Source organism: Lottia gigantea (assembly GCF_000327385.1).
Source record: "Lottia gigantea unplaced genomic scaffold LOTGIsca_62, whole genome shotgun sequence".
Lineage (NCBI taxonomy): Eukaryota > Metazoa > Mollusca > Gastropoda > Lottiidae > Lottia > Lottia gigantea.
In genome coordinates this window covers 78184-96053 of record NW_008710115.1, presented here as the reverse complement: position 1 = coordinate 96053, position 17870 = coordinate 78184, and the positions used below count along the sequence as shown (strand labels likewise).

At 31.4% G+C, this 17870-nt stretch overlaps 1 protein-coding gene across 1 annotated transcript; it reads left to right on the top strand.

Moving 5' to 3' along the window:
* Window positions 1-753: 753 nt before the first annotated feature.
* On the top strand, window positions 754-4289 carry LOTGIDRAFT_166882 (hypothetical protein; the record flags this gene model as incomplete). The annotated part of the gene is made up of 5 exons (XM_009064352.1): window positions 754-975; window positions 1282-1362; window positions 1717-1749; window positions 1918-1998; window positions 4218-4289. 5 exons carry the CDS (start codon window positions 754-756, stop codon window positions 4287-4289), a joined length of 489 nt encoding a protein of 162 aa, XP_009062600.1.
* Between the last annotated feature and the right edge of the window lie 13581 nt (window positions 4290-17870).

Below are 17870 nucleotides of genomic sequence, written 5' to 3'. Positions count from 1 at the left end.
ATGTTGGTAGGAATGTTGGTAATGTATGGAATCTGTTTGGCTAGGATTTCAAATAAAAAACATGTAATACTAAGTATCAATACCTGCCACAGCTTCTTTCTCACTTAAATATCACTTCTGTAACACTTTCAATTTTCTCATAGAGATCTTTCTTTACATGTGAGCAAGATGGATAGGTAGTTTTAATGGTGTATCTTGGGAGGGTTTATATGACCACACACAGGGGTGTGACAAATGATCTAATATTCATTCATTATTCAATATTTTGTTTTTCTATACATTTTTCATTTAAGAAATCAATGCCACATGTCTTTGAAAGGGAGATAGTTTTCTAAATATTTCTTTTATCCTGAGGCTGAATTGCAGTTGCATTTTGCAAAATTAAAATCTGACACTAGGTTCACTGTACATGAAAATATCAATGCAAAATGTCTAGAAAGAGACGTCAGTCCAAACTGTACATTTTTTCAGTTGCATGAGAACTAGATGACTAATCTGAAAAGTGAAGAAAACAATTCAACAACTATAAACCTAAGTATATAAGTGCTAAAACTCAATAGGTTGGTCAAAACTTTCCTTTCATATACACATAAAGTAAGGAGTGTGTGACAAAGACAGTCAAGTGGCTAAATAGTCTGATGGTAAGTTTACCTGAGGAAATGACAGCTCAGCTGTTAAATAATCTGATAAGTTTACCTGAGGAAATGAGAGCCTGGTGGTTAAATAATCTAATGGTTAAGTTTATTGGAGGAAATGAGAGCCCAGTTGGTAAATAATGTGATGGTAAGTTTACCTGAGGAAATGAGAGCCCAGTTGGTAAATAATGTGATGGTAAGTTTATTGGAAGAAATGAGAGCTCAGTTGGTAAATAATCTGATGGTAAGTTTACCTGAGGAAATGAGAGCCCAGTTGGTAAATAATGTGATGGTAAGTTTATTGGAAGAAATGAGAGCTCAGTTTGTAAATAATCTGATGGTAAGTTTGCCTGAGGAAATGAGAGCCTGGTGGTTAAATAATCTAATGGTTAAGTTTATTGGAAGAAATGAGAGCTCAGTTGGTAAATAATGTGATGGTAAGTTTATTGGAAGAAATGAGAGCTCAGTTGGTAAATAATCTGATGGTAAGTTTACCTGAGGAAATGAGAGCCTGGTGGTTAAATAATCTAATGGTTAAGTTTATTGGAAGAAATGAGAGCTCAGTTGGTAAATAATCTGATGGTAAGTTTACCTGAGGAAATGAGAGCCTGGTGGTTAAATAATCTAATGGTTAAGTTTATTGGAGGAAATGAGAGCCCAGTTGGTAAATAATGTGATGGTAAGTTTATTGGAAGAAATGAGAGCTCAGTTGGTAAATAATCTGATGGTAAGTTTACCTGAGGAAATGAGAGCCTGGTGGTTAAATAATCTAATGGTTAAGTTTATTGGAAGAAATGAGAGCCCAGTTGGTAAATAATCTGATGGTAAGTTTGCCTGAGGAAATGAGAGCCTAGTTGTTAAATAATCTAATGGTTAAGTTTATTGGAAGAAATGAGAGCTCAGTTGGTAAATAATCTGATGGTAAGTTTGCCTGAGGAAATGAGAGCCTGGTTGTTAAATAATCTAATGGTTAAGTTTATTGGAAGAAAAAAGAGCTCAGTTGGTAAATAATCTGATGGTAAGTTTACCTAAGGAAATGAGAGCCTGTTGGTTAAATAATCTGATGGTGCGTTTATTGGAGGAAATGAGAGCCCAGTTGGTAAATAATCTGATGGTAAGTTTACCTGAGGAAATGAGAGCCTGGTGGTTAAATAATCTAATGGTTAAGTTTATTGGAGGAATTAAGAGCCCAGTGCCCAGTTGGTAAATAATCTGATGGTAAGTTTACCTGAGGAAATGAGAGCCTGGTGGTTAAATAATCTAATGGTTAAGTTTATTGGAGGAAATGAGAGCCCAGTTGGTAAATAATGTGATGGTAAGTTTATTGGAAGAAATGAGAGCTCAGTTGGTAAATAATCTGATGGTAAGTTTACCTGAGGAAATGAGAGCCTGGTGGTTAAATAATCTAATGGTTAAGTTTATTGGAGGAAATGAGAGCTCAGTTGGTAAATAATCTGATGGTAAGTTTACCTGAGGAAATGAGAGCCTAGTTGTTAAATAATCTGATGATTAAGTTTATTGGAGGAATTAAGAGCCCAGTGCCCAGTTGGTAAATAATCTGATGGTAAGTTTACCCGAGGAAATGAGAGTCTAGGCCTTGATGTGGAATAATCTTATGGTAAGTTTACCTTTAGTTAGTAAGTAAGAATGAGAGCCCAAGAAGAAAAAGATGGAACTGAGATACAAGTAAGACATCAGTGAAGTTAGGTCAAGAGAAGGTAAGAGAATCTGATTGATGGGTAAGACATGGTATTTATTTATAAACATCAAGTTGGAACTATCTTGTACCTACCAGAGTATACTATATAACAGTAAAATGTTACAACACAGGTATACTGTATACATTTATTGTCAACAAATACATATGTTTTATTTCAATATTTAGTCAGAAGATTCTATTCAAATCCTCAAGAGTATTGTATCCTTTAAAAACTTGCTCATTTCATTCAGCTGCAAATGTAACTCGATTAGTCAAAACGGAAATTTAGTGGGATACGTTGCTAATAAAATTTTTCAATCTAAATTGAAACCTGACATAGGATATACAATTAGTTCCAAACCTACAAAACAATTGAGTGCACAATCTGTCAAATGATAACAGCAAAATTAAGGTGAGAAAATGATCCAAAAAAATTTTTAACTTTTAAATTTTTTAAATTTGTGCTATTATATTTTAGCACCTAATTAAATTGAGAAGAATAATTTGTTTAAAATTTATCACCAATGAAAGAAATGTTTTAAAGTGATAAATAGATGGATAATTAAAAATGCCATATATTGAAATGATAAATATACCAGTATTGTATATGTTTCCTATCTTGTTTATATAACTGTAGACTGATAGCCGTGTCTGTTTTACTCACAGGTTAAATGTCTTTGTAATTTACCAAAAAGTGGAGATTTGTTATCAAATGGCATCAGAATTAACCATCTCTACTGCTACCTTGTCTATCACTATAAATATCACTGTTTATTCTAACATTTACCTGTTGGCTTTCACTGATACCTCATGCCATTTTTAAACTTCAGAAAAATATTACTTACTTACCAATATATACATGAACCAAATTGATTTACACTGATTTACATTTTGGTATGCTCAACAAGTTATTCTGAAACTTAAAACTTCTTAAGGTTACACCTGACACAATAACAGTGTAAAAACTTCAATTATGTACCTGATTGTTATGAATAAGTAAAGGCAAGTAATCCATCTACAGACACTTATAAAGTTAGAATCTGAAATTCAGGATCTTAATACCAAGTGTATGTATCATGTAGTGACATTGAAGTCCCCTTTTCACCCTTTCAGATACAAACTAGAAATCTAGAAAAATTTGTCTGAATTATTATTTTTTTGTACAATGTAAATTGAAACTATTTTTGACATGCTCTTTTTAAAGAAGATGAAATAAGTTCTTGTAAACCAAGAAGTAAATAATAATGAAGTAATTCTGTGGGAAAAAGAGAATGTCACTTTAAAGGCATCCTCAGGACCTTATTACTATTAGAATATATCAGCTGATCAAATCCTCAATCCCATATATAACAGTCATTTGATGAACTTCATCCCAGCAAGAAACCATTTGGATTCTTTTGCTCTCTTACAATTTGCAATACACAAGTTTATCAGATCGGTGGGTTAGAATGAAGTGATTTGATTGACTTAATGCCACCAAGAATCTTATTTTGATTGTAGTCTATTTGTGAAAACCAAATAGCAACAAAGTCTCTATCAATTGCCTGTGTAATATTTCCATCTTGTACAGATTACAGAATGATCAAAGGAAACTAAAGAAGATATCAAATGTGCATAACAAAAAATAAGCTCAATAATCTTCTTAAAGTTCATAGCATCAAAGATGCAGAGAAAAAAAATGAGGCAATGCCAAGGTTTTCAGTATGTGCTGTTTTTTATTACAATAATCAGTAAAGGCAAGGAATGTAAAATGTATACATGTAAAAATTTCAATGATGCCTAGGTTTTATTTTATGTATCAAGAATAGAACGAAAAACTCCTGCAGAAAAGTTTCTAGATAAATAGTTTTTATGATGTGAAACTGCTCTTATATATCTTACAGGGTTACAGATGTGTAGATATTTGCTTTACCAGCAAAAAGAGTCAATTCCAGCTATCTAAAGACCTCAGATAGTATAAATGATTTTAAATATAGGCTTGTATATTCCTTTTTAACAAAAGGTCTTCAAATACAATAGGTCCAAAATGTTCTATAACCATGTTTCTAGAGTTTGCACTTGTTTGAAATGGGATTAATCCAGAGAAATCAGCCAATGGTCAGAATAACTAATGATAAATAAACAAAATAATGAATTGGTCAAGAATTAACAAAAGATGGAAATGGACTGAGTAGCATGATGACCAATACCCATTAAGCCCAGATTGCATGTTTGCAACCAATCTACCAATAAACTACTAACTCTCACATTTCTTTATTGGTAGACAGTAATAATAATACCAAGTGGTCATCATGGGACCCCAAATGAATCAGAGTTAAGGAGAACACTGATTATTTGCCCAGTGTGCTAATAGATAGAAATGATGAGAGAAGGAGATAATGATTAAAATACACAGAGACTACAGATGACTGACTACCAGTGAAACAATAAATTCTCCAATGACCTTAGCAATTAGAAAATTAGTCAACTAATGACGGAAGTCATGTTAAGTGACCTATAACTCCAGACTATTAAATTAGTGATTTCTACTGATATAGTTCAGCTGGGCTTAGTTTGTCACTGATATTTCTTCATACAACCACTTACAGTAGACCCTATAATAAATTTGAGATTACCATAACACCACTATGCTCTAAAATTGGACAAATGAGTGAATAGACTCTATTTGCTTGTTATGTCTGATTAGGTTTACATTTGCTTGCAATAATCACTGTTTTTATATACCTCATTTCAATGAATTTCAATACATGTTGATCTTTTACAGCTATGGAGAGTCTATATCAGCTTGCTTGCTAATCTAAAGGTCTGGTATTCTATCCTTAAATAGGAACAGATTCTACAATACAAAGATGTCTTAAGATTTTACAACCCAGTTTCCTTTATTCAATGATACATGTCAGAGGGGTTGACATGGAAAAGTCATTCTAATGGGACCATAAAACTGTGCACATCAAAAATCCCATGGAAAAAAGGCAGAATTTCGCAACGGAACTCATTGCACACTGGTTGGCATTACCAATTTTTTTTTTTTAGCTCAAATTAGAGTAAAATTGTAAGATGCAACACTCATTTCATCGATTATGTTGGTAAAACCATCATGCTTTTACTCGATGCTTGAGCAGAAACAAAACAGAAATAATCCACGATATTTACACCATTGCAGGAACTGTAGTTGAAAAAAAGCCATTAGAATAAATGATGTAAAAATCAATAAGAAATTGAAGCTGATTAAAAAACAGAAATGACCATGTGACCTATTAGATCATTGGTAGTTAGGAGGAGGAAGGATATTGGTGAGAAAAGGCGGATCAATTTTATATTCTTTAATTTACCACTATCTTAAACTGTGTCTGAAACTAGCTCTATAAATATTGATCTATATTCTAACATTGCTAGCAAGAGATAGAAATCTACATCTCTAACACCCCACCATTTCCCGCTCTTTTCTTCCAACATGACTAAAGTTATATTTCATCAAGTGTAATTTCCACTTCTCATTTATTCTCTTGGAATATAGAATTTATATAATTTATATACAGTATGTTTCCTTGTCTTCTTGATTAAAGAAAGATAAAGTTTTGGTCAAAACTGGTATATGATCAGTAAGAATTGGTATAAACTACAGATCATATGAGTCACATCCAATCTGCGTCATATTTTACACAAAGAAACATACTATAGAGATAACACAATCCTGAAAATTCAGTGGATAAAAAATAATTTTTGAGTTAAATGTTCTACAAATTCTGTCATTTTTAATGGAATACCCTCTAAAAGCACATTCCAGATTAAAATCTATAGTGATATTCAAAGAAGATTTCGGGCAGACTTATAGCTTCTATTTGTACCCTTCTGATATCAAGTCCATCATCTTAAATTTCCCCAAAATTGACCAGATTATTGTGTTTCTATCACCAATGCTATAAATTGCAAGAAGTTATAGATAACACCTTATGAATTGCTTTAAGAAATAATTCATGGCCATAATTTGTCAATTCATCAATTTTTTTAGGTATTTCTTAACTTGATCTATAAGCCCAAATATTTTTATTTCTTCAAACTGAATAGAAAAAAAAGGTGAAACTAAATAAGACTATTTTGAGAAATTATGAGATAGAGGACTTACAAAGATCAAAATATAAACTGTTTTTACTAGAAAATGACTTAGATTTAGTGGGTAAAATGGCTGATATAATAAAATGTCTGCATTCGACTGTGATATTATGAAAAAGTGTAAATTGCCAGTCATCTTCTCTTGGGACCTATATTTATCGTACATGTCTACTTCACCCTGCATTTTTCTCACTTCCATCCAAATCAATAATATGCCGAGAAGATGTTGAGCGTGGTACGTCTCTAGGGACAGATTTGAATTTACAGGAACCAAACTTCAACAGTTTTAACAGAATATTTCCTTTTGTTAAACAGTGAAAATTATATAAACTACAATTGATGTATTGATCACTATTTTTACAGTGAAATACTTTATTTTTTATTATGTACAGATATAAATATATAACAGATTCTGAATAAAGGAAATATTAGATAAGAACAAACCTTAATATCATAATACAAAGCTGAAAGCAGTAATTATTCATTCTGGCAGGATGACCACAGGGAGTGACCACTAGACATTAAATCAAATACTTTCATAATAAATCTAATAAGGAAATTTAGAGGCAGTGCCATTTTAAGGTTGATTTGGGTCTTGAATATATGTAAATAGTCTTCAGAAGTACTAGAAATGTACATAAATCACACAAATCCTTCAAAATACCTCAAACCTGGAATTTCACAAGTTGCAAAAATGAGTTGTTATTTTAACTTTCAAACGCTGATAATTCTGGACACACATGATTTTTATGGTTAAAATTTTGATGGTGAACTATGATCACTGTAACGGATTAGCCTAGCTACAAAATTCCTGTTTCTGAGACTAAAGCCACTATAAAGCGTTTCTTTTTTTCCAGACCAGGCTGCGATAAAGTGTGCCCATTTACTTTACAGAAAATTCAAGAACTCAGTGGAAATGAAAAGCGTTTTTTGTACAGTTATTTGTGGAACTTTCTTTGAAGAAGTTAACATTAATCCTTGTAACCTGTTTACATTACACATAATTAATCTGTTTTGTACTCGGATAAATTTTATAATTTAAAAGGGGTTTAAGGTACAATTGGTCTTTTTCAAAATCAATGATACCTTTAAAAGAACTAAATTATCAAGTCTGCTAGAATGAATATCTTAAGCAGACATGAACTTTAGTCCAATTATTTATACACCCGTACAGAACATTATATCAACCCCCCTTGATCAAATGGTCAAAACTCCATAAAGCCATAGCAATTACTATCTACTTAGCATTTTGGCTTCTTTCAAGAATGTTGATTTATTTATGAATGTTCAGTGAATGCATCAGTTTATCTATGAAGAGTTGTACTCCATGTTTTTGCTATCAGTGTTAGAAATAGGAATCTAATATATTGTAGATTAGCCATGCTCAATTAGTCCAGTTTTGATAGGCCAGCTCAGGTGTGGAATTTATTTTCATTCATAAAACACAGCTCAAGTATAAACACCTGGGTTGTTTTGATAGAAACATCAAAACTTTAAAGATGTCTTCAGTAAAATATCTGATTGATATTATTAAGTTTGAGCTCCACTATAATATATAATTTGGCTGGAGACGCTGGTGATGTCGGGCAGGACATTTCTACTATTTGACACCTTCAAGTTCAACAGTATGGTTTGTCCTTCTATCAACATGTAACATTGTAACCTTGTATTATTATGTGGCATTTAGTCCAGAACTATTGCCAAATGTCATGAAAAATGTCATCTTTAAATAAATAACATCAGAGCAACTAGGACCATTTCTTTAATTGACAATTATTTCCATAAATCAGAAGTCATTTCAAATAATGAAGCAAATCAATGACTTACAAACAAGAAGATAGCATGCAACGCAAGGTAGCATAAGATAACTGGCAGCTTTGTTCATATTGGGACATTTGGCAGAATTGCACCTATCACCAGTACATAATATTCAACTAGTTGTCAATCTACAGTTCTCTTAAAAATCAAATGTCTTTCAAAGAACAAGGGCAATAACCTTTAACTATTAATATTTTATTTCCATGTTTAATAGAATTGGACGGGTGATAATAAACAATTTTACCAAGATTCCTCTAGTTCTGTCAATAAGTGCCTTCAAGAGAATTTATACCCAAAAAATTGAACTTGTTAAGAATCATGTGGGCAAAAACTTTTTGTGATTTTTAATGTAATTTCATATATTTCTATTCAGTACCTTCTAGAGTGTTAAAACATGAGGTGGACATATAAAAAATTCAATACTAGTATAACGAAATGTGATGGATTTTATAGGCACTTTCAATAAACCAATACTCCGACCCATTTTAGTAAAGAAATGTGCATTCACGAGACAGTTTCAATCTTGGATTAAAAACTTCTGAAGTGCATCTTAACAGATTAACTTGGCCAACGATAGTAATTTGCACTTGAAATGACTTAAAACAAACGAGTAAAATGAAGTAGACTGAAGATTTAAACTATTTTCTCCATGCAAGAGCATGTTCATCAGGCATACAGAAGTGGATATATTTACATTCTGCCAGGAGTTGGTGGTAGTCTCAAGAAGCAGTAGAGAGATTTATGAGGAATTGAAAGGCAACGAGGTAGAAGATAATAAAACTAAATAAGAGGTGTTCAACTCATCTCAAGCCTCATTGAAGATCATTTGAATAATTGGTGAAGTAAATGTTAATATCCTAGTGTCTATAAGAATAGATGGTCAGAATGTATCTTTTCATATTGATGTCCTTATAGTGTTTATTTTCACTTATCATTCATAACTCTTTGAAATACTCAACAAAATCTTTCTTTAACTCTTTTCATAACTAGCAGTTTTACATGGAAGACTGCAGGTTTCTTTATCATTAACAATGCCATGTCAGTACCATGTTGCTGGTGTCTAGAACCCCTTATACATAACAAAAATTATCTGTGCTTGAACTGTTCTCAGAACTCTCCTCAGAATGTTGTGCATGAATTTAGTGAAATATAAACAGTCAGGCATCCCAAGAACTGTTCCAATTCTGGCCCACTTAGATGAGTACCTCTCCAAATGGTTCTCAGAACAAACTCAATAACAGCGGTTACTGTTTAACACATGCCCTAGAAGCAGTTACTGTGGAATCTTGTCATTATTCAGTGCAATTGTTGTTTACATCTGGGTGACTACAAGGACTTAATTTAACTTTTTCAGGAAGAGTTCAATAGAGGAGTTGTTCTTTGACCATTTGATTTGACTGTTACTAGTATGTAATTAGACAAATTTTTAGTGAAGCCTGGTTCGGACAATTTATAGCAGATTGGTGTAAACCAGACCAAAAACCTGTAAAAAAGATGATTCTTTCATGTGAATTTGAAATAGTCTGGAATATTCTTAGCCCATAAAAACTACCATTATAAAAACAATAACTCAAGGTAAACCTCTGAAAATTTAAGAAATTATACATTGGGAATCAAGAAGATTTTTTTTCTTGTTCTTAAGATAAAGCAAAATAAACTTTTCAAGCTTACTGTCAAAAGGTCTGTTTTCTTAAAATGATTTTTTATTTTCCAAAATAGGTAGAATACTTTTACGAAAAGTATCAGTCATCAATAGCAAGTCCAGTCCTTTGTTTGAAGTATCATTATAAATAATAATACCATGATATATATATTTTTCCACAGTACCAATTCAATTGGACTGGATACTTAAGTAATTATATTTTGGTGTATTGGGAATTTAGGTTTTGTATGTTTCCAGAAGCCAAAGACTATGATTCAGATCAACTTAAAATATATCTAATAAAATCAGAAAGTAAGAGCAATAAAATTCTACATTCATCACCATTTACTTCATTTTGATCCAATAGTCAGTGAAAGTCAATTTTATTTGTCAATAAATCACATCGCGCCCCACGCTAGTTATAGATTGCACACTTTTTCTCTCTGGCAAATAACCTCACACGTAGTAATCTTCTTCTAGTGTGAATAGATACACAAAATATTGATCGGCAGCATTTAATCAATTTCTCTTCCAATCAGATATAACAGAACTGTACGTGATAATCTTGGTAAAATACTCATTTCTTCAACTAGTCATTTTATCAATCAAATTACCATTGGACTAAATACTAGTGTCTTACTAACTCTCATTCAATATACATAACCTTAAAGACAATTTTAGTATCGTTTAAATGCAAGACTAAAAGCCTTTTTCACACATGATTTTATTCTAAAAGCTTAAAAAACTCATAAAATATGAGGGAGTTTATCTTTTCAAAAATTAGTATTCATACCATCAGTCTTAATTTGAGATATTTGTATATTTCCACTATATACTTGTACACAATGGAAATTTGTGAAGACTGGACAATATAAATGTGGATTTGTAAATTTCTTTACATTGATATAAAATTTTCAATGGTTCACAAAAACAAATTATGATCTCGCCTGGTTATTAGTTCCTATCTTACATAATTGGTAAATTTTCTTGGACTCTTCCTTGAATGGTTCCTTCCAGAAATTTTTCCAATGATGTAATGTAGATATTTTTAGATCATTGCTAAATATATTAAAACATTTTCCATTTTCCACAATCAGCTTTTTCTACATGTGGGTAATTGTTCACATCCTATTGAGCAAGGGAAGAATTTATGCAGGAATTAGATTGAATTAAATTCAATAAGATTACTCAATTGATTACTTAAATAAAATTTTAATGTCTCTATTGAAATTTACTTGGATTTTTCACCCAGAAATAAAGAATTTTAAGACTGATAATCATTACATGGTGGTGAATATAAACATAACAAATAATTTAATAATGTCTTTCTAGTGATCAGGGTCTTTCTACAAAGTGCCAGTCAAAATAACATACCCCAACATAGCTACTTAAAATTGAATTATTTACAGAATAACTTGATAGTAATCATCAATGCCAATAAAATGCTTTTATCAGCAAGGGGCAGTTTGATGTTTTTTAAATGTTGGGAAAGTTAAAGAAAACTAAAACAAAATCTAGAAATATGTGTCCCTTACCTTATCTGAAAGTTTTAACTTAAATAATCCTGCCGCCAATAGTTAGAATGCTCAAATTATCTACAAGGTTTATGTAAACCCCATATTCATGTAATGTTACTCAATAAAACTTAAATAATACTTACAAATTATGTGAAGATATACATGGATTGACCTATGTAATTCTGTTTTAAATGATTGTTCTCAATTCACTCCTTAAAAATACAAAATTCAAAAATTGATAAAATATTTCCACCAACAAGTTGCTGAGAAAAACCATTCAACAAATACTTCACAGTGATTAGCAGGGATAAAAGAAAGTCTATCAATTTGGACTCAAATGTTTAAAATCGAAATTTGCAGGATGAAGCCATGAGAAAGATCTTTTCATCAGTCAAGGATCTAGAAATGTAAACTGATCAATAACGTTTGCTACATTGTCGTCCTATTGTCGAGTAAGATTTTTCCATCCTCTCACTTTCAATAAGTGTAGACCAAATGAAGCATCGTCTAAATTCCTTACGCAAAATTACTTCTTTTATTCTCAAGATCTTCCTCTAATTTCCTGTTTTTAAAGGTAAAAACAATGAAATACATATAAAGCCACGGTATACTATACAACATTTGATCAATTATCTCCTAAGATGATTTGATCCTTATTTAGAATACATTACTCATATTAATGTTCAGTTTAGAACTAGATAGTTTTTAAAGGGAAAAGTGCAGCATTAACAGGGGGTTTATTTGGACCTTGAACATATGTAAATAGTCTTCAGGACTACTGAAATTGTATGATAATCGCATAATTCCTTCAAATAGATCTCAAACTAGAAATTTAACTTAAATCTAAGCTTATCTTCTCTCTGAAATTTGGGGTATTATCAATTTGAGTAATAATGATTAAATTGCAATGGTACTGTAATAAATGTTCTTTGCAGCATGCAACGAGAAATTACAATCATGTAAATCACTGCCAATGGTACACTTACATTCTATTTCCAATAATCTTGATATAGGGTCTGCCTGAGACAAGCTGAAATGCTACATGGAATCTGTGACTTTGAATAGAAATCAATCAAATATAATATACAAAATTAATTTGTATTTTGTTCGTAAACAACAGTCACATAGTGCCACCTTGCCCCCGATCTTGCCGATTTTGTTGTATACATCACGTGACCGAAAACTCACAGGCGCTAGCAAAATTGTTGTGGAAACGACTCGCAGCACAGTGGCGGTGGGAGCAGAGATGTGGAATGAAAATTCTATATGATCCCCCATTGACAATCCTCTGCCCCTCTCGACTATTGCACCTAATGATTCATAGAAACGTCGGGCTCATAGGCCAACTTGGATACACAGTTCTATAGACTATAGTCAACATAATTATTATCGTTACATTTCCATATCTTTATTAGGCCCTTTTTTCTGCGAAAATTCAGCCTGAGCCTGACCCCAATTTTCCCACGAATTTTACCTGTATTTTTCTTTGTTTTCGGGTTGTTGTCAAATATTTTTCGGCAGAACTTTTTAATGCATCACTCCAGAAAATACTACTTTTCTCGAGAAAACAACAAACACTAGTAACGGGAGGCAACTCTTGATACTGTATGTATATTTCAGACAATAGTAAAATTGTACAAAAGATGTTAATTAAACGAAATAAATTCAGACTAATGTACTCTACGGTCTACGTGTATATTTTTATTATATATTTATTGTAATAACCCCTTTAATTAGACTATTCCTGTGTATATCATGTATTACATTTAGATATTTCTGTGAAAATTTCAAAATAAAAAGAGTTAAAGAAGACTTCTTAGATTTTCGTTTTTATTAGCCTATATAATGCATACAATAGATTCTTATTACGTATTTTATCATAAGTGAGCTAAGATTTTTTTTTAAAATCGAACTGTTTGATAAAAGGCTGGGTTAAATTGGACCTACAGTCTACAGTGTTAGGCTAGGCTAGTAGGCTACGTAGTAGATAGTCTATTACGCTACCTAATAATATTGGTAAAATTGCTTAGGCCAATAATTATTGTAAATATTCATTATAATTTATTTATGTACTTGTATTATGAATCTTCAATTTGGAGGAAATAAAGATATATATATGTTATTTGTGAACTCAAAATTAGGTAAGTTAAACACATTTAAATATCTAAGAATTGAATGATTAATCAAAAGTCCAAAAGAATTTAGATTTAAAGGGGCAGTTTGATGTTTTTAGTAGATCAAAGTAAAAAATATCAATTAGCCTATCTGAAAGTATCTTGCCGTTGTTAATTTTACTTGAACTGGTTAAAAGGTTTACTTAAACGTTAGGGTCCCAATGTTTTAGGTTGATGTTGGAAAACTATTATGTAATCCCTGTTTTAAATCACCCATCTTAAACAAACCGAGGTGGATCAAGACAGTGTATACATCAATGTAAATAGCATAATCTTAGAAATCTTTTCGTGAATAATTTACAATGTTTTTAATAATACAAAATTTGCATGTCGCCCCTTTAATTCAGGTTTTAAATAGGATACCATTCACAATAAAATCCTCAGGTTTAATTTCTAGTCAATAATTTTTAAATTGTTTGATTTCTTTATACCGTGTTTAATTGTCTCGTATTTTATCATTAAAAGTAGAATTTCAACTTGACGTATGCCAACTCAACCATTTCCCGCAATTTTCGAAGTTTATATGTCATATGGACAAGTTGTTATTTTTGTTATTTTCAATTTTCTCTAATCACGGATCTATTTAATCTTTTCATATTATCCTATAAGAGTTTTTCTCCAAGGTCCTCACAGAATTCTTTCAGTATGCATTTTGACCTGTGAATAAGTCACAGAACATGGTTTTATGGTCCTTGGTTTTATTTCACGAAAAGTAGCCTACAAACACAAGTAACGGGAGGCAACTCTAGAAAGTGTATATATTTTCAGACAATAATTAACTGTTAAACGTGTGAAACGAAATTACATTGAAAATCAATTGAAATACATGTAATCTCTTTAAGACTTTTCGTGTGTATTATGTATAACATTTATTTCTTTAGAAGGTAGTCAGAAGATTTCTTAGAATTATGTTTTTAATTTCAATTTCAATAAATACAGTATAATATAATAGGTATAGGGCCTATTAATAAATTTATAATAAGTGAGCTAAGATTTATTTTAAAATCGAATTGTTTGATAAAATATAAATGGCTGCGTAGGACCTACAGTGTTTGTAGATAGTCTATAGGCTACCTATTTGTTACATTACAGTTTGTGAACTCAAAATCAGGTAAGCTTTACACATTTAAATTAAAATCACGAGTCCTTTTAAACATAATCAAAACGATACTTTAATTCAGGTTTAAATATAATTCACTGTAATTCATTATAATATAGGTTAACACCTAGATTCTGTTCTCTGCTCAAATTGATCTCTTTATACCAAGTGGCTTGTATTTTATCATTAGTAAAGTAGAATTTGAACAGTCGACTAAAATTTGTCAACTCAACCATTGCCCGCTCTATTTCGAATTATTTTGACATAAAATGTTATTTTAGCGGATTTTTTTTCTTCAATTTACATAATTTTTAAGGTCCTAAAGGCGTTTTTTCTCTAAATCTTCACCTAATTCGCTGGAAATTTGAATATTATATATTGTTATCGAGATCTTGTTAACTAGTCATAGAGTATGGTTTAAATCCAAGATAACTACTTCGAAACCCCTTCAAACCGGCATCGGACCAATGGAAAATGGAGGTGTTTATTGCGTAATATGCTACACAGAGTTAAATCCCAGTCATAAATAATACAAGTAATGGGAGGCAACTCTAGATACTGTAAATATATTTCAGACAAATATAAAATTGAGAAAAATTAAAATTTTAAAGGTGTTAACTGTATAAAACGAAATTAAATGCAGACCAATGATGTATGATATATTCCTATTAATAATTGTAATAACACCTTTAAGACTATATCTGAGTGTATATTATGTATTAAAAGTATAGGTTAATGTATTCCTTTTATATATTTTAATTGCTATATATAAGGGAAGATTTAAATATAGTTAGAAATTCGGCAATCTGCCTGGAATCATGCTTTTACTTTCAAATTCAATACATACAATAATAATATGTATTACATAGACATAATAAATGACATAAGATATATATTTAAAATCGATAAATCCGACTGTTTGATAGGTAATTGTATAAAGGGTTAATAGATAGGCTACAATTTGAGCCTTCTATCCATATGTGTCCCAGAATTATCCGCATTTGAAAGTTAAAAAGACTTTTCGACTTTTCTTGAGACATTGCCATATATAGAAAAAAAATATATAAATAAAGGAATAGAATTTCCTAGTTTGTGATATTTCTGAAGGAATTATGCGATTTTCATACATGTATATTCTAGACATAAATCAACTCCCCAAGATGGCACATCTGTCTCTTTAACACATTTCAAACTTTCATATCAAAAACAATAATACATGATTGTATAGGATATGTACATGCAATAGCCTATATATAACGCAACTATATAGTAACCATGCCTCCATATAACTTCAAATAACAATTTCAAAGAAAATTGAGGATAAATAGTGTGAAACATCGTTTTTCTAAATTTCCCTGTTGAAATAACATTGGTAGGACAGTACGAAGAATATGAGAATACATATCATATCATGTTGATTGTGGTTGTTATTATCATTCATGTGATTCGAAGTTTTAAAGGGACAAGTTCACCATTTGGGTTGATTTGGGTCTTAAATATACGTAAATAATCTTCAAACTTCAAACATGACTGCAGATCTATGTTCGCAGGTTTATGGAATGACAGACCTATTTGCTCAATACATGTGTAACTTGATTGTAATTTACTGGGTCCTTAAAGAATCCCGAAGACCCGAAGTCTATTCCTGTAAAGAAGGCGTTTCATTTAAAAAGTGTAATGCATGATGCGTAACGATATATCTTTATTCTACTTAGTAGGCCTATGATCTCACTAAAAACCTAACGGTAAACTGTCAGTCAAAATTTCACGTGATAGTGAAATTCTTAAAAATTAAGTGAGGTACTTAATAAAATATTTAGATACTGTTGAGGAAAGAAATGACTAGGTTGTAACATTAGTTTGACTGGGAAATGAAATGAAATGAATGGACTTTTACTTCCTACTTTTCTGCACCATGTGAGCTAATTAAGACGGGCAACGCTATACAGGGTGCAATGAGGGACATTTTGCCAGGACAGCGGCATTAGCCTGCTCAGAAAATCAATTATTGTCATATGGAAACCGAAACTAGGTTAGACTCGTGTCGTATTCATAAGATTTCTAATAACGTTTCCTAGAAATAATCAACAACTTCGTGCAGCTATATTCACCGATACAATATTCACAAATAGAAACGGGATATAAGCTATCAATTATTAAATCAGTCAACCAAGCTGAAACGACAGCCCTTTGGCTTTACATTTTACTTGAGTATTACATAATATGGTAGGTAAAGTATTAACGTTTTGATTTAAGAATTCAGTTAGCTTTATCGATTTATTTTGATTTTAATTCATGCTAGAACTAATAGCTGAAGACTTGTTACGTATTATGATAGACTTACAAATGTCTTTGTTTTGGTCTAGTCGGAGATAAATATAGTAACAAGTTGCTCAATGTTATTATATAGGCCTATCCGTCATTGGTCCGTTATTTAACATAATATTGTTAAGATGTATGTTGAGATAAATTCTGCACTAAATCCAATATAGACACTGTTATCTAATAAAAAAATTTCAATAATTATACTTAAGTGCACTTAAGGCATTGAAGGGGGTTTCCCAGGGCAAGGGGGATAACTACATTTCTTAAAACCCTTTACGTATCACACTGTTCAGGTGTAATTTTATTTTTTCACAAAATCCTTTTCATTTAATATTCTGGGATTGTATATTTAAAATTCAAGATTTTTAACATAATATTTAAAATCTCGGGAATATTTTATTGTAATTCTGTGGGTAATTATCTAATCATTGTTTGATTCCAAAAGGCCTTATCAAATAATATGTAGTCTAGCTAAATGGTCGTGGACTGAATTGATCACGTTTGTAGAGTTGCACCCCTTTGCCAGAAAACGTCTCTTCCCTGATGCCGCATCATCATGTCCAAGATGAGTTCAACCAATCTCATTTCGTTTTACATTCTATGATGTACCGTAAATTTGATTTCTTGGGACATACATAACCTATTGTCTACTGAATACTTAATTTTTCTGACTCTTAGAACTTACTAGCACGTGACGTAGTGTTTCCTGAATTAATGGGGAGAGTTTCATTGATACTCAGATAGGGACCAACGTTTCCTAGTCTAACATATAGTAAGTCTAGCTCACTCGTTCATGAGTCCTGAAGGCAAAAGTTGTGTCACTTATTCAATATTATTTATTGTTTTTC